Source organism: Hemicordylus capensis, chromosome 1 (genome assembly GCF_027244095.1).
Source record: "Hemicordylus capensis ecotype Gifberg chromosome 1, rHemCap1.1.pri, whole genome shotgun sequence".
Classification (NCBI taxonomy): Eukaryota; Metazoa; Chordata; class Lepidosauria; order Squamata; family Cordylidae; genus Hemicordylus; species Hemicordylus capensis.
In genome coordinates, this window is record NC_069657.1 from 37,134,173 (window position 1) to 37,152,231 (window position 18,059).

At 42.7% G+C, this 18,059-nt stretch overlaps 1 protein-coding gene across 23 annotated transcripts in view; it reads left to right on the forward strand.

The window, feature by feature from the left end:
• Positions 1–18,059, forward strand: part of FOXN3 (forkhead box N3) — a 397,500-nt gene that overhangs the window by 363,551 nt on the left and 15,890 nt on the right. For 21 of the 23 annotated variants that reach the window (XM_053258886.1, XM_053258818.1, XM_053258878.1 and 18 more), the window contains 2 exons: positions 2,417–2,482; positions 11,917–12,025. In XM_053258886.1, coding sequence (XP_053114861.1) covers positions 2,417–2,482; positions 11,917–12,025 — 175 coding nt within the window. The remainder of the gene's footprint in view (positions 1–2,416; positions 2,483–11,916; positions 12,026–18,059) is intronic. The other 2 variants (XM_053258951.1, XM_053258960.1) reach the window with 2 other exon arrangements.

Genomic DNA, 18,059 nt, shown 5'->3' on the forward strand with positions numbered 1-18,059 from the left:
ATGATGATGATGATGATGATGATGATGTAGATGTAGAAAGGGGGTTCTGCCTATGGCTCGGCTGTAGCAGATATGCAGAAGTGTGCTCATGCAAGATAACTGATCACATCCAGCGATGTGATTACTTGCGTGTAACTGTTTGTATTGCCCTACCTGTATGTGGATTCCCAGGCAATGCAGAAGATTTTGAATGAGTATATAAGCCATTTGACTGACTTGCTGTGGCGTGTATACCGCCCTTCAAGAGTGTTTCCAGGGGGGGCTTACAAAGCATAATGAACAACACATGCAAATAAGTTTCTTGATTTTATTTGTATCTATCTACATACTGTACACAGTGGCCTTCTGTTGTTTGTGTAGTTTTCTTAACTGGGTTGATGCCCGAGAACATCAAGCACTGTGGGGTGTGTGTGTGTGTAGAGAGAGAGCACTCCACAGATTTTCTTCTGTAATGAGCACCTAGGTTTTGTGGCCTTTTTGATTGCTTTTGAACAGTGAAAGTGAACTTGTAAAGGAGAGTACATGCTAAAAAACTTTTGCAACAGGGCATGAGGTTTTAGAGGGTAACCTTCCCTTCCAAAACAGGAATCAGTGCAGGTTCAAATAGGAGAACTGTGTGGTTGCAAGCTCCCTCCCAAAGCTGAGTCTGCATCTGTTGTGTCTTTCCATTTTGTCTTGGCAACCAGAGCTATATGGCATCATTGGAAAACAAGTTAAAGGATAGCAGGGGCCTCAGAGAAATACATTGAAAAAGGTGAAGGAAGTTTGTATGTGAGAAGTAGCCATTACAGTCTCTTGCATTGTGCAAAGTCTGTATTTATGACTAGATTGAAGGGCTTCATACGCTATTACGTTATTACCCTTGAAATTGAACTGCATTCATAACAAATATGAAATATGTATTTTTAACACTAAAATGTAATTTTCCAACGTAATACCCAAAATAAAGCGCCAAGAAGCTATTAGCAGCAAATTGAATTTTGTGGTATGTAATTTAGTATAAATAGTGACATGTATTTCTCCCCCCTCCCTCAAAACAAGCCCATTAGTCATTCAGTTTAACAGCACAGAGGCAGCAGTCGGCAAGGGTGTACATTTTTATGTCTGCTTCAATTGCACACTTCATTTATTTGGACATGGCATAGGCGGCTTTCTCTGTCACGCAGCATCACTACACGATTAGCAAGTTTCGCCCTAGGGCAGCTGGGACGCTTTGCTGGGGCAGATGTTCTTTTCAGCTTATTCACTGGCCGCTCTGGGTTGTTTACTGTTGTCATGGCTACCTGGATTTCCATAGCAGCCGTGCGGCCGCCTCTAAGAGACAAGTGAATATAGTTATAAAAGGATCATATTTTGCTCTGTGTCCCTTACTTGCCATCTGTCAACTGACTATGTGTGATGGATTCAGAAACCGATTAAGGATAATGGCAGACGAATGATGATCCCTGTATGAAAAGTAATGGTAGGCCTGAGGCAAATGGCTTTGGTGCCTTCACCAGGTCTGTTTTTTCATACACATTTCCCCAGCTCCATTTGCAGGCACAATCTCAGTTCTTGTCGACACGGGGGGGGGGGCGGGGGGCAGAAAAAGAGAATCCAAATGCCATATTTGCATGTGACCGAAGGACAGCTGTTTAGACCGTCTACTGTGTTTAGCTGGTACATTTTACTCCAGCTTTGTGACCTGGCTACTGAACTGATTTTTAAAGACAAAGGTTACATCCATGATCTATTCTCCCCATAGGCGTAGGTAGTGCACAGGCACTGAGGAATTACCATAGGGCTGTGTAGAGCTTGAGTAACTTGTAGAGGGACAAGAGGGGTGGGTTGGGCTGTGATGAGGGAACAGGCTCACAGATTGGATTCCCACCATGGCTTGTTGAGCTGCTTGAGCATGTGCTGAGGAAATGATGCTTTGTCAAGCTGCATCGTAATCCTTCCACATGCAGATACTGTGACTAGGATATGTGACTATCATATTCTAAGGTTTCATAGAAATCCTCATTTGCAGGCTTGAGAGGGACAAAATAGCACCTACATGCACCATAATAAACTATGTAATTCATATGTTCTATATGAATAAACATATAGTATGAACTATGAAGAATCTTGTGGCACCTGAAAGACTAAGCCTTTGTCCTGAAGGTGCCACAAGACAAATATGCCATGTTAAGCTACCCCTCTACTAGAATCCACAAACTAGTGGACAAACTAGTTCAGTCTTCTTAAAAGTAGTGTTGGGACCATGTGGAAGCAACAATACATACTAGGCATTTTCTTTTCCCAATAACCTTTTGGGTGATTTTAAAAAAAAAATAATTCTTGTCACTGTAGTGATTCAGTTCATTCTGTAAACTAGTGGGGGCAGGAATTGGCCCACTTGTAAATTAATGTATTTATTGGTTGATTTTTCCAGATCCTGACATTGATGCTGCCACTGCCATGATGCTTTTGAATACTCCCCCTGAGATACAAGCAGGTTGTGAGTAGATATTTCTATAGCCTATAGCACCATAGATATGTAAGCCTAACATTCTCTTTCACAAGCATACAGCTTATCAGGTTTTAAAATGAACAAAGGTTCTGATAGAGAAATAAGATTTCTCAATTAGACCATTGTTTTCTAATAACTATAATCTTTGGTGGTTGCTCCTGTTCACACAATCCTATGCTTAAAAATAACAGCTGTGTATATCTAATTCACTTGAGCGGTAGAATGAATTAGATATGTACAACTGTAATTCATATGGGGCAACAAAATTTTCCCCCCTATAGGACAGGTAAGATAATTCTTAGGGTCACTGTCAGAAAATTTGTTTTACTTTTGGTTCCCCCCTTTTTGGATGTGTGTCTTATCAGATTCCTTTTAGGATCAGAAACTTGAAGATGAAGGATTTAACCATGTTCAGTTTTTTAACATCCAGTTTAACTCATATGGGTAAATCAGATCTATAGGGGAGAAACCATATCCAAATCAGAAAGTTCAATTCATCAAAGGAGAAATCAAGCAGATGCATTTCATAATAGGAGTTGCATTTTTCCTAGACTAATTTTTCCTTCCTCTTTTGCAAACTACTTTTCTATACATGACAACTTTCCACAAATGTATGGGTGCAAACTCCTTCATACACACAAAAAATTTAAGAATTAGGGCCTGTTCACCCAATAGATTTTCTTCTACATCCAAGTAAACCTAACTTGCCCTGGATACACTTAGAAATTGAAACTGTGAATCAAGCACAACTGTAAATATGGCCAGTAGCAACTTGTGATGATGGTGGCTGGAAAAAGTACAGTATATGAGATGCTCTGCCTTCCATTTACCAGATCGCCTGGTTCATACATTATGTTTGTCCAAAACAAGAACATGTTGAAAGGAGGTAAGGGCTGCTTGCACGTAAGAGAAAATATATCGTGCAAATGAACCACTAGATACTTGCTTACACTTGAAGGCATGGAATAGCTCCTTGCTTGGTCTTGGGCAATGACAGTTTTCAAGGGCTGATTTTGCAATGCCTGGAAGTGATCATGAATTTAATATATACGTTGTCAATGATTCTAAGTCTTTGCTCCAGCAATATTCCTTGATTCTAAATCTTTGTCCCAGCAATATTCTTCCATCTTTCCCCCCCTTATGTGTATGCCTTCCTTTTTACTAGAAAGAAAGTGGTAACTAGTTCAATAATCAGTTCTTTTGAGGGTTAGTAAGGGCTCCTTTCTGATTAAGCTATATTTGGAGATATATTTCCCAGTGAGCCATCTAAAAAGAGGAGCCGGATAAATGGGTAGGTGAGGCCTTGGACTGGTGAGCCTCCTAGGGCTCTGCCCACAGGCTGTTGTCCCAGCAATAAGACCTCAATGTGGAGGATTCTTAGTCTGAGACGGGAAGCTTCTGTTTTCTGAGTACTTCAGTTCCTCCTTGCTCCCATTCATTCTAAACACAGTATACATTTTTAAACTCTTCTTATATGTGTTTTGTTTTGGGAGAAGAGTTTAAAAAATGCAAAAATCTTTTCATTTGAGAAAAATATTTATCATTATGTTAAATGTGTTTTGTAGAGGTGCACTGCAAGTAAAATAATTCTATATTATTCTGCTTGAAATGTATCTAAACAGGTTCGAAATCAGTTCAAAGAGACTGAACTGATTATTAAATTGCGTTTTCTAGTTAGTCTGAAGCCCTGAACCAGAGAGTTAATTTTTTTTTTTGAAGAACCTAAACGAGAAATGAACTCCGTTTTTTTTACTCCCTGGTGGAGTTATTTGAGAGGACAGGATGGTTAGAACTAGGCTTGTGCCCAAAACGTTTTGGAGGCCATTATGAAGGCCTCCGAAACGTTTCGGTGCTGGGGGCGGTTTCAGCGCTGAAACGCCAATGGGGGTAGCACTTTAAGGGTGGGGGAAGGTGTACCCACCCCTCCCGCCGCATTTCCCCCGCCAGCGCGCTGTTGATTTTAAGCCCCTCAGGGCGGCAGCGTTCCTCCCTGCCGCCCCGTTTCCCCCATCGGCCGGAAGTCGCAAGCACACATGTGCCCGGCGTGCGTGCGCACGCACGCGATGGGCACACGCACGCTCTCAACTTCCGGCCGACGGGGGAAACGGGGCGGCAGGGAGGAATGCTGCCGCCCCGAGGGGCTTAAAATCAACAGCACGCCGGTGGGTGAAATGCGGCGGGAGGGGTGAGTACACCCTCCCCCGCCCTTAAAGTGCTACCCACGTCGGCGCCGAAGATGTTCATGCACATCCCTAGTCAGAACAACTGAGGGCATGTGAAGCTTCAGTACTGTGAAGCAGAGCTCTCACCAGTGGACTCGATTCATACTGCTAGAGTAATGAAACTGAAATAGTTCATAGCTAGTGGATCTTCCGGAAGTGTTCTTTACTGTCCATGTTTTGGAGGCATAGAGCTCCTAGAGGTATTCATAGACTCTCATGACATTTTGAAAGGATGACCTGAATCCCAAGCTCTACCAGCAAAGACCTATGTTGTAATGACAAGAGGTTACCCTTGAACTGTTTTCTCAACAATTAACCAATCACAGAGCTCAAAAGGTTTCCATCTCCTGTTATAAGACCATAGCCCTCCTCAGATATTCCAAAAAGGGGGATGGCCCTACTCGTATACAGTGCCATCAAGCCTCGCCCTGGTGCTGACACTCTGAGAAGCCTCACGCCACCACGCTCTCCATGCTTACAGCGTTTGTCTGAAGAGGCAAACGAATAAGTGTGATGGAACTTGTTTCCGTGATTGGAAGGCTGAGGCTTCTGCTGTTCTGTCCCATCTTTCTCTGCAAATGGAGCCACAGAGCTTGGTTCAGGCCCTTCCAGGCTGATGGTGCAAAGGTCGTAGACAAAGATATAATGGGAAGGCAGGGCAGACAAGACGACAGTGTGGGGATATGAGGAGGGACATTGCATGGTTTGCAAGTTGAAAATGGTGAATGAAATAGGTCAATGAGACTGTGGATTGTCTTCTCTGTTTCACACAGTATGTTGTTTATGTGAACACTTATCCTACAATAATCCCCGGAGGTCATTTCAGCCTCTAGTTCAGTAATCTTCAATATTTTTTAAGCAGGGACCACTTGATGTGGGGAACCCTTCAATGTGAGAGCCATTTTCTACTGTGTTGACCTCTGCACAGTACTACTCTTTTTCTCAGTTCTGCCCAGTGCCCAACTCTGGTGAGAGCCTGACCAGCGGTGGCAATCATGAGCACTTTGTGGCAGCTCCGTTGGTTGCCCTCTTTTTAAAAGAAAAACAACCAACAGCAGTGTTGTCCTTTTGCAGTGTGGCTGTGACATAGTGATGGGGTGAGCCCATTGCATTGTTTAGAAAAAATGGCAGCAGGCAGCCTGGCTGCTGTGAAGCACTCTGCGCCACTGATGCTCAGGTAAGCTTCTCCCACCCTTATGGGTGGCAGAGCTCCAGCAGCATGGTAACCACAAAGGGTTAGCAGAAGGTCTCGGGTTCAGTTCCCAGCATCTCTACTTCAGAAAGGTCTGAGGTAGCACGGCCAGGAAAATTCCTCTGAGACCGCGGAGAGCTGTTGCCAGTCAGAGTAAATAAGTACTGGACTTGATGGACCAATGGTCTGCATTACCTGACTAAGTTCCAACTACTATGATGGCAGTCATGATTATAACAAAACCAGGTAACATTTTGTAAAAGAAATGCAATGACAAAGTGTGTGTGTGTGTGTGTGTGAGAGAGAGAGAGAGAGAGAGAGAGAGAGAGAGAGAGGAGAAATGAGACTATATGGAGAGATGTGCAGGAGAGACATGAGTCAACAGCAACCACATGTCCCCCATAACATCTGACTAGGTCCTAAGATTGACATTTATTAGTGGACATCATATGCTGTTGTTTTGTGCCTGTCTGAATCAAAATGGAGGAAGGGATTGAACCATGATCAAATGGTTGGGTTCCCAGAAGCCAGATGTGAACTTGCTCTTGCAGGAAATCTGTAACAATTTGCATTCACTTTGAAGACAAGACATTATTTTAAACAAGTTTTCCAGTGAGTATGTTGGTAGGTTGGCTGGTTGTATGACTTTATTTTTGCTGTTTTATCTATGGCAATGTTTTTAGGAATTGTCTCTTATTGTACTGGCAATTTATTATCAGGGCTGTTTTAAATTGGATGGATTTGTTTTGTATTATATCTTGTAAGTAGCCGTGGGGAACAAAAAGCAAGGTAAAAACTGAATAATTTGTGAAACAGCATTTGTTTTAGTGTGAACAGTAACTTGCTTTGAGCTAAACAGGTGCTTAAAACACAGGGTACCTAATTTTACAAGGGAAAAGTGGGAGCAGAGGGAGATCATAAATTTATTCCCTTCATTTAAATTCCTGTATTTGCCGATTCCCATTTCTAAGAAGAATTCACCTCCATCCTCACACTTTAGTGTAAGAATTTGCAGGTTTGTTCCTTCAGATCTCTGGTCAAATAGTGTGCCAAAACCAGATTTACAAAAGGATTTGCCACTTAATTCATCTGTCATACAATGCTGTGCAGAAAAAATAGCTAATGAGAGGCCAACGACTACTGCAGTTTTCAAAGTTTGTCCTGAATTTTGAAATCTGTGGTTTTTCCCTCCCTCCCATCGAGAGTTAACTAAAATAAAAATTAAAAATCAAGCACTAGTGTGAACTGTAAATAATGTATAGTGCTAACCTCCCTTGCTAGCGGAGCAAAGAGGCACCTTGTTAAACTGGTGATTCTCTTTTTTTAGCAGGGGGAGAGGAACTGCCCCTCTCCAACCCCACTACAGCATCCCTCCAGTGGCTGTTGCTGGTATCTGCCGTATGTTTCTTTTAGATTGTGAGCCCTTTGGGGACAGGGGACTGTCTTATTGATGTATTATTTATTTTTCTATGTATACTGCTTAGTGAAATTTGTTTGAAGAGCAGTATATAAATATTCATAGTAGTAGCAGTAGTAGTATTTGGCAAGCTATCTACCCATAAGACTAGATATAATGTCATTATTATTATTATTACTATATCATTTGATAGGATCTAAAGTAAAAGTTGCACAAGTGGAATAATTCTGCTTGTGCAATGGAATGATTTTCAGTGATGCCCTCTGCAAATATATTTCTGAGGGTCCTCCAACCCTCTGATACTTATTTTCGGGGTGCCCAAGAGGCTGCAGTGGGAAGGGGAAATTGTAAAAAAATAAAATAATTTTCACACAACCAAAGTCATTTCCAAAATCGATCCAGGAAAAAAGTGCTTGCCACAAGATAATCTGTGGTGGAGGGAAGGTTAGACATATTTAATTCACATACTTTTGTTGCTTTTAAAATTGCTTCCCTTTCTGCGTGATTGGGCGGTTTTGTGTTTAAACTCACAGAATTGTTGCTGGTTCATTTGGTTTGGCCCTAAGAATTGAATGACATGTTCAGCTTTTAACCTGGGTCTCCTCTAAACACCTGCAAAATGGCGGGCTGAAGGCCTACTTGAAGCAGAGTAGCAGCTGACAAAAGTTGGAAGATGTCTTGTAAACTCCCTAATCCAACGCCACACAGAAGATTCAGAGCCAGATTATCTCTCACAGGTGGCTGGCTGTGCAGTCTCTGCTTGAAGATGGAAGTGTGATGGAAGTGAAGAATAAAGTGGGACTGTCACTTCTCAAGATTTGGAACTATGGTGCTGTTAATGCAATGTGAAATTACTTTTGCCTTTTTTGCAGTTGCATTACACTGCTGACTCATGTTCATGTTGTGATGGAGTGCAATCCCAAGATCCTTTTCACAGGTGCTGCTGTCAAGCCACATATCCCACATCCTATAACTGTTCATCTGATCTGTAGTTCTTTCCTCCCACCCCCACCAAATACATAATTTTTGCATTTGCTTCAAATGAATTTAATGTTGTTCATTTCATCCCATTGTCCCATACTGTCAAGGTAATTTTGAATGTTATGTCTGTTTTCTGACGTGTTCACTATCCTTCTTAAATTTTGTATTCTTTCCAAATATAATGAGGATTTCATCCATCCCTTCATTCTAAGTCATTGATAAAAATGTTGAAGAATACCGAGCCCAAGACAGAGCCGTGTGGCACCCCATTCAAAATCTCTCTCCAGTTTAATGAGCTATTTGAAGAGAACTCTCTGGTTTTTTGGCTGGTTATGAACCTACCTGACAGAATTAGAAGGGGGTACTTAACTCTTTCCTCACATCGCTCTTTTCGTCGCCAGCTGGGCTTCTGGATGTATTTTTTCTGTGCCATAGGGAAAGGTGACTGGGAAGATGAGCTGAAGAGGGAAGCAGCTGGTGTGGGAAAGGGTTAAGTATCCCCTGCCTGCCTACTGCTTCGATTGCTATTACTAGCTAGAGCAGGGGACAGGCAGTAGGTAGCTTGGAAGTTACTGAAAGCTCCCCGGCTTATCTGAAATAGCTCTCCTGGCATTTGGATTTGCTTCTACCAAGGGGTGTAACAAGGTTAAAATGGGCCCCAGGACAAGCCCCACTGCTAATGCCTCCTTCACCACCACCACCACCCCCATCTTTGCTGCAGATGAACTATATTGACATGGTGAAATACAAAGCATTATCAGCATGCCCTTTCTCTTGCTGCTGTGCAAAAAATATCACACACTCTAATCAGGAGCCAGCTTCTTGCCACTGAGTCAGGGAGGCAGGAGGGGAGAGTGAAGAGAGGCTTGTTCCCCACCCAGAGAAAGGGCGGCAAGGGCTCAGGACATTTATCCTCCCCACATACATACCTTGTTCAATTATAGGTATGTCCCCCTGCTTCTGCCTCCTTTCCTTTCCAGCCAATACTGCAATTCTGATTGGCTGGCTGAGTGATGGCATAGCAACACCATTTTTAATCTCTTCCTTTGCATGCTCAGGGTTGCTTTTACTTTTTATCCCATTAATTTATTTCCAGTTTCTTCCCCTCACAAAGCAGACTCTGTCGATCCCCTTCTGTCCTACAGCAAAGTTATCCTGGAATTCAGTGGTTTTGATGTTAAAATCCCTTATTCTGTTGATGTAAATGTTTGTATGAGGTTCCATTATGTGACTGACCCCACCAGCCGAGGCCACCACTCTGTGACTGGCTCTATATACTTCTCCAAACCACTATTTCACGCTGGTAGTTCTTAAGGTTGTGGCAAAGAAAAGTAGCTCTCAGCAGCCTTAGGTTTGCCTGCCTTTAAGCTACTGCACCTAGCAGTTAGACAGAGATGTAAAGAATTTTCCCTTGAAACTGCAGGCACAAGTACAGGTGGCGCTCGTTATCTGTAGGGGTTACATTCTCGCCTACAACTGTGGATAATGAGACCTTGAGTGAATGGGAGTTCAGGGGGTTTCGGTTCCTGAAGGGCATAAAAAGGCTAAGAAGGCAGAAATAAGAGAAAGGAAGTAACATACCATGCTCTTCAGATCTCCCAACTGTCCCAGTTCCCTCATGCAGAAAGTTTTAGGAAACAGCCACAAAATTTCTCCATTCAACAAAATGATGGCCAGAAATGACCTCAGAGGTCATTTCTGGCTATCTAGGAACTATGGATAGGCAAATATTTTGATCCGTGGATAACGAGGCCTGGCGCATGGCCCGACCGCGGATACGTGAAATTGCTGGTGTCGGTGCCATAAGTTATAGCAGTTTAAAAACTGGAGGCATATGTGTTCAGTTTGGTACACTAAATCATATTCAGATTTATCTGTTGATAGGCAATAGAAGTTTGCAAAAATTCAAGTGTGTTGCTGAGGTATACCTTTTGCTTATGCAAAAATGAGTGATTTCTAGGACTCTTTCTACAAAAAAATTGATTTGGTGTACCATGCAGTTATAGAAACAGAATTATAATCTCAGGTTCCGTTTTGAATACTGCCATATGTGGCGTTGGATGGATGCCCCACTAATGGTGGTGTTCATATGGAAACTGGAACTCACAGCGCAGGATTATAACTCCTTCAGAACAAAAGACAAAGGCAAAGCGTGAGTGTGTGGATCTTAAATTGCAAGCACAATGTGTGAGATACTACACAATGAGGTCATTCACACAATCAAAAACTGTGTTTTACTTGGGTTTTGAAGCTATGTGTGCTCCCAAATTTTGGTTGTGTGGAAGCAAGATAGGAAGAAAAGCTATCCAGGTTTTCCTCCTACCTTGCTTCCATTCAGTCACTTCTACCCAGGCTTTCCTCTTTCCTTGCTTCCATACAACCAAAAATTGGGAGCACAAACAGCTCCCAATCCTGGGTAGAACACAGTTTTTGATTGTGTGAATGACCTCAATGACTTAACTGCCTATATGGTGCAGAACACTATTCCCTCTAACAGGGATTCCCAGATGTTGTTGACTACAACTCCCAGAATCCCCAGCCAAAGGCATCTAGGGCTGCTGGGAATTGTAGTCAACAACACCTGGGAATCCCAGTTAGAGGGAACACTGGTGCAGAAATTAAAGTGGGAGCCTTAACTTATAATTTCCATGTTTTTTGGAGCATGAGTGAATTTTTAACAACCTCAATTCTTCTCTTAAACCTAGAGATTTTAAAATCCTAAATCCTAGAATAGAATTTTAGCAGGTGCAGCTTCTGCTGCTGATATGCTCTGGTGCTGGGAAAAGATCCATCTGACAGGTCTTTGTGCCAATTTTTTAAGTCTTTGTGCAGTCAAGTACCCAGGAGCTGTATTTTATGGCCAGCAATGTTATGTACTTGCTGTAGACTTGGGTGTTGCAGCTTTAAAATACATCTAAATATTTGATGATTGTTTTAGAAAATCACGGATGAAGCTTTTACTTTTTAAAATCATGTTGGTTTTTACTTATATCTTAGGCAAAGCAAATTATTTTTGTGTTGCAGCATTAAATTAAGCTTTCATATATCAACTGACATAAAGGGGTTTTTTTAGGTAGGACTCCTCAGATCACTTGTTTTGAATAATACCAGCTGAAATCTCTTGTTGTACTTAACATGTATATTCCACATTTCATATATATCGAGCACTTCAAAGTCATTATTTTAGTAGTCCTTACAAGTGGCATTTTACAGACAGAGGTATTTTCCAGTCCTTCTATGCAATTTCATTTCAAATGAGGATGTCAGGTATTGAACCTGGGACTTTTGCTGTACAAAGCATATGTTCTGCTGCTTTGAGCTACGGCATTTCCCCAAAGGCCCTGCCTAAACCCACCTAGTGAATTCATTGCTGAGGTGAAGTTTAAACCAGAGAATCAACTTGCAATGTTAGCCACTTTGCTGCACTGGTTTCATCTTTTACAACTTCTGTGGCTGCACTTTTTGGATATGATGTATCACCTCCACCTTCTACTGTTCCTTAGGGCTTTTCTTAACATAGAAAAGCAGTGACATTTTTAAGAAGATATTCAATAAGCTGCTCAATGTTATGCCCTTCTAATTCTTTCTGTTCTTTCCTTGTGCTTTTCAGTTCCCCCCGGAGTGATACAAAATGGAGCCCGCATTCTGAGTAGAGGGATCTTCCCAGGAGTTAGACCACTGCCAATAAACCCCATTGGAAGCATGGCTGCTGCAGTTAGGTAAGGATGCTGAAGTACAAATTATTGTACACCACCCTGAGGGCATTCATCAGCTGGGCGGTATACAGATTTCATGAACAAATTATACAGAACCTCTTCTGCAGCACTTAGGCATGTTAGTTGCTGCTGCACGAGCTCCCAGCATCTAATGGCCAGCCCTTCACGGTTTCCATTGCCTCCAAGATTATTGTCACTCTAATGGCTGAGATGGGAAGAACTTTGACAGGGTTCTGAAAACTTGCAACAGATTTAGCAAGCTAGTGACAGGCTTAAAAATTGCTTTTACGCTACAGGTGCTTTCTTTTCAGCAATTCTCTATTCATTAAGATTCTGGCCACACTTAACGCATGAGTAAAGTGGCCTTTCAGACAACAACATACTACCAGCCAATGAACAAATATATCCATAGGTCATGTGTACCCATTTTTCATAGGCTGCTGGGTGGATTTGAGCCATGGATCAAGCAAGCTTCTGAGTTGAGTAACAGTCGCCTCTGGGAAAGACTAAATACAAGGCTGTGGCAAAATCCATAAAACGTTTAACTGGGTTATAGTTCCTGTTGGGTTTGAATCCTGCATTGGCCACTTCCGCCATTTCAGAACTATCTGCGGAGTGCTTTGATGAAGAGCTCAGCCAGACAAATGCCCATGCTCCATTTGATCACAATAATATTTTATGTACAAGTTACTTCTTTGGTGCTCACAACATATGAATAATGCAGGGTTTTAGCTTTTAGCTAAGTATTTGACCAACATGCTGAAATCCACTTTGTTTTTTGATGCATTACTTCTCACAGTTGCATCCCATTTTAAGCCATTTATAGACTGCTCCCTTTTCACACAGTAATTGAATGAATGAATTGTATTGTTTCCCAGTTTCTGTATGAGCTCCCTTGGCTGCTGGCCCTGGAGCCAATTAGTAAGTGATCTTGTGCAATCATTTCACCTTTGGGTGTCCAAACCAAGGTGCAGCAGGATGGGAATTGTTTGGATAATGTGCATTGTTCAAAAATACTAAAATCAGGACAAATTCACCACTTGACATGAGTAAAGATTAGCCTTGGGGAGATTATGTCATTATACTGCTGTCCTTTTGGCTTAAACCACATAAATAGATCTTTTGTTCCAAACTAATCTGTAAATGGAAATACTATTTTTAGTGTATGAATCATCATTATCTAGCACTAAACCTGCACAACAGAATATAGTTTTTGACATAAGCTGTTATTTTACAGTATTCATATTGTTTTTCTATTGTTTGCCACCATTATTTATTTATTTGTTTGTTTTCTTTCTTTCTTTCTTATTGTGTTTTTATTAGGAGAAACACATACCAGTTATTTCTAAATAACGTTTAATTATAAAACACTATTTTCCATCAAAGTAGATTCTAGAAGATCAACATGAACTATTAGCTTAGGATGAGCTGGTAGTCAGTGGTCAATTCTACTCCATTTTTACAAGTGAACTATACACAATGAAGTCCCTGCTGTTCTCTTATGATTATTTCCATAAGATGCATCTATCTGGTGAAATTAAGCAACAGCCACAGGAAAAACACTTACCCTACAGTAGGGATGTGCATGGAACCGGCTGGCCCAGTTTGGTGTGAGTCAGAACCGGACCTAGACCGGGCCAGTTCAGTCTGGCACCCCTCAAGCCCAGCCCAGCCCCCTCCGGTTTGGTTCAGTCCGGGGGGGTGGGTTGCGGACCAAAACGTTTTTTAAAAATATATATGTAATTGTTTTCCAATTTACCCCCACCGGGTGGCTTCTCCAAGGCGACGGGATGGGGGTCTGCAGTGGTTCCCCCTCCCCCCACTGGCCTCCATTATGCACCCATCACCCAGTTCAGGTGCTCTTCAGCCCTTTCTGGGCCTTACCCCTGGCACAGCGACCATATTGGAGGCTGTCGCGCATGTGCAAATGTTGCTTGTGTGGCCTCCAAAATGGCTGCCGCACTGGGGGAAAGGCCCGGAAAGGGACGAAGACCACCCCAAACAGGCAATGGGTGCATAATGGAGACTGGTAGGGGAGGGCGGAACCTCTGCGGACCCCACCGCCTCAGAGAAGCCCCCTGGAGGGGGTAAGTTGAAAAATAATAATTAAAAAAACACACAAAACTTTTGGGCCCACAAACCCCCTGAACGGCCAGAGAAGGTTCGAGTAGTTCAGCTTGATCCCGAAATGTTGAACCAAACTGGCTCGGAAGTTGAACTGGTTCAGTTCTGAACCTGTTCTCACATCCCTACGCTACAGTACACGTGTGTGTGCTCTTTTTTGCAGCTCCCATTCATTTGTCTGATGTTTGCAATCCCAGTAGATTATGCCTTTTAGTTTTTATGAGATGCATTTATGTGATTGCATCTCTGTAACTGGATGGGACCATATGTTTGTTGGTGTCCCTACTGCTGCGTTATTAACACAGATCAAAATAATTTATGGGAGCATAATACAAACAAGTAACTGGGGAATACTTCTGGGGATCTTCAGTCTTAGGTAACTTGTTTTTTGGCTACAGTCTTGCAGTAGTGAGCTTGAATTGTCCTCTTTGCTAAGCAGGGTTCACACTGGTTTGCATTTGCATGGGTAACTACACGTGAGCACTGCCTGCTGTAAGATATTCCCGGGGGGGGGGGGGCGGTGCTGTAGCTCAGTGGTAGAGCATCAGCTTGCATGGAGAAGATCTCAGGTTCAATCCCTGGCATCTCCAGATAGGACTGGGGAAGACTGCTGCCTGAAAAGCTACTGCCAGCCAGTATAGACAATACTGAGCTAGATGGACTGATGATCTGACCTGATACAATGCAGCTTCCTATGTAACTTCCACCATCCATGAAAGTTCCCATGTAACTTCCCACCATGGGAAGAGAGCTGGTCTTGTGGTAGCAAGCATGGCTTGTCTCCTTAAGCTAAGCAGGATCCACCCTGATTGCATATGAAAGGGAGACTAGAAGTGTGAGCGCTGTAAGGTTCGCGGGAATCCCTTAGGGCAGGGATCCTCAACGTTGGGCCCCCAGATGTTAGTGGACTTCAACTCCCATAACCCCAAGCCCCAGTGGCCTTTGGTTGGGGATTATGGGAGTTGAAGTCCAATAACATCTGGGGGCCCAACGTTGAGGATCCCTACCTTAGGGGATGGAGCCGCTTTCGGAAGAGCATCTAGGCTCCAAGTTCCTTCCCTGGCATCTCCAAGATAGGGCTGTGAGAGGTTCCTGCCTGCAACCTTGGAGAAGCTGCTGCCAGTCTGTGTAGATAATACTGAGCGAGATGGACCTATGGTCTGACTCAGTATATGGCAGCTGTCTATGTTCCTATCCCCAGCCACAATGGCTGAAGGTGAGGAATGGTGGGAGTTGTATTCCAAAAATAATAAGTTACCCAAGACTGATCTCTCAGCCTGCGGTGGCATTCTTTTGTAAGATTTAATCATGTAACCTCATCTTTCATAAACAACAAAGAAAGAAATAACACTTTTTAGGTAGACTTCCTTCCTCAATTCATGTGCAAACTCATACAGTAAGTACCTCTTTTCACACATGGTGGTTAGGAAGCCTTCTTTTTATTATCTGATGGAGCCCAAACTTACTTTACTTACATGGACCTGTGTAGTAGAATGACCATTAAAGAATTAAATATTAGAACCTGTTATGGGCTCAGGCTAAAAGTCCACCCTTGGAATTTTCTTATTCCTTTCAGGAATAAGGAATTTCAAGAATTTCCTTATTTCTCCGCTGCAAAGAGTTGGTGGGCCACTGTTTGAAACAGTATGCTGGACTAGATGGGCCTTGGGCCTGATCCAGCAGGGCTGTTCTTATGTTCGAAAGAGGCACCTTTGTTTTAGCTGACCATTTCAGCCAGTAGCACTGAACTGAAATTAACAATCGCAGCACATAGTATAAGTGCCAGACATATGCACATCTTGGTGCCCACACCATCTGTGAGTGGCTGTAGTTTGCCGAACAAGGAATCCAGCGAATATATTTGCAAATTAAATAAATCTTGCTCATTAAAAGGCCCTCCTTGTGCAATTGGAAATATGTATCTATTTTACAACATGGAGCATGCTCTTGGGAATATAACCTGGGGGAAGTACACACAGTGTTAATACAAATATGCGCAAAATAGATTCCTTTCTTGTAATTGACAGCACACACCTTTTGCATTAATGCTACATCTGTTCTAATCATAGACAAAGCACTGTTTTATTAGCAGATCATCACACAACCTGTATTTTGCTGTGGTGCTGTGCATATATAATTATGATGTAAAATCCCTGCTGTAAGTGTTCCTGCCAATAGTACAACAGACTTAGCTGCATTGATTTGTACACTTAACCCTCTGGGATTGGACCTGATTATGCGAGGGAATACTGCTTAGTGTTAATTTACTCCCTTCGTACCAGAGGTGCCTGAGAAATGTTTCTGCTGCTTTGAAAAAGGAGACATTTCCACACTTCTGAACAGAGAAATATTTCAAGGAACACTATCCAGGGCTATGGAAATAGTAACAAAGCAACGAACTTCCCAAAGCTGCCAGCAGACTAAAACTGCACTTTTTGTCACTTTCTTGAAAACTATGGCTTGCATTCTGCACAGCATAACACACCAGTGCCTGTGATTAAATACCACCCGTAGTGTTGTGGAATAGTGGCTTAAGACAGCCCTGTTCCACTGTGGCTTAAAACTGCGTAATCACCGTTCCACGATATACCATCCATTATTTCCAATAGATGTTGTGCCACGCAATTGTGATTGCACAATTTTAAACCATAGCAGAACAGGACTGTTTCACAACTCTGTGGGCAGTGTTTTAGGAATGTGCAGCCGTGTGGGCAGCACTGAACCGCCCACATTATGCTGTGCAGAATGTGAGCCAATAATACTTGCAACGCTCTAGCACACAGCTGGCACACTTGGGTCCTAATGAAATAAGGGAAGACCATTAAAAGCAAACACAACACACAAACACACACCCAAACTTTATGATGCAGTCATGGATGGTTCCTGTTCATAGATCAAATGCCAGTAGAGGCCACCATAAGAGAGGGGAACTATCGCCTCTACACCCTGTTCCTGGCTTTCCAGCAGGGAAGCTGGTACTGGATTAGATGGACCTTTGGGTCTAATCCAGCAGAGCTTTCTTGTGTCCACTTGTGGAAGTTTTTTCAAGACAACACTCACAGCCTAAAGACTGGTGGCTGTTCTCCACAGCCAGAGAGTGCAAATGTCTCTTTACCACTACTCAATAGACATTTTGGACTGTTATGCACTTAAATCAAGTGACCTCAATGCTTCACCCTGGACATACCAATCCCCTGCCCAGTTACCCCTCTTTCCAAGCACATGGCTGTTACAGGAAGAGGTCATTCACACAATCAAGAACTGTGTTCTACCCAGGTTTGGGAGCTGTGTGTATTCCCAATTTTTGGCTGTGTGGAAGCAAGGTAGGAGGGAAGCCTGGGTAGAAGTGATTGTGTGGAAGTAAGAGATGAGGAGAAGCTGCCCAGGTTTTCCTGTAACCTTTCTTCCACACAACCGAAAATTGGGAGCACACACAGCTCCCAAACCTGGGTAGAACATAGTTCTTTATTGTGTGAATGACGTTGGAGTCTGGCTAATATGTCTGGGAGTAGGGTTAGAAGTGCTGTATAGTTTTCATTTTTAAGATGCTGGTATACGCTGTGTGCACTGTTGTCTCTAATTTTTTTTCATCTGTGTGCAGAATGAGTTTTCTTCTGTGTGGCAGTATCCAGGCAGTGTGTGTGCATGTGCATTCAGAGTGGGGCCTTCCTGATTCAACCTGAGCGGGATCTAAAATTAACCGAGCAGACATAAAAAAACTTGTGAGTGCGCACACATGTGCACAACTTAGAGGGAACACTAACGGTGTGGCTTTGCTTGCGATCCTCAGCCTACTTTTCTGAGTCTTACCTGCACAGCCATACCTTACTTTTTATGCTGCGAAGGTGGTAGTACTCCCACATGGCTGAAATCCATGTAAGGCAGTCCAATTTCAAAGTAATGTTTCTCTTCC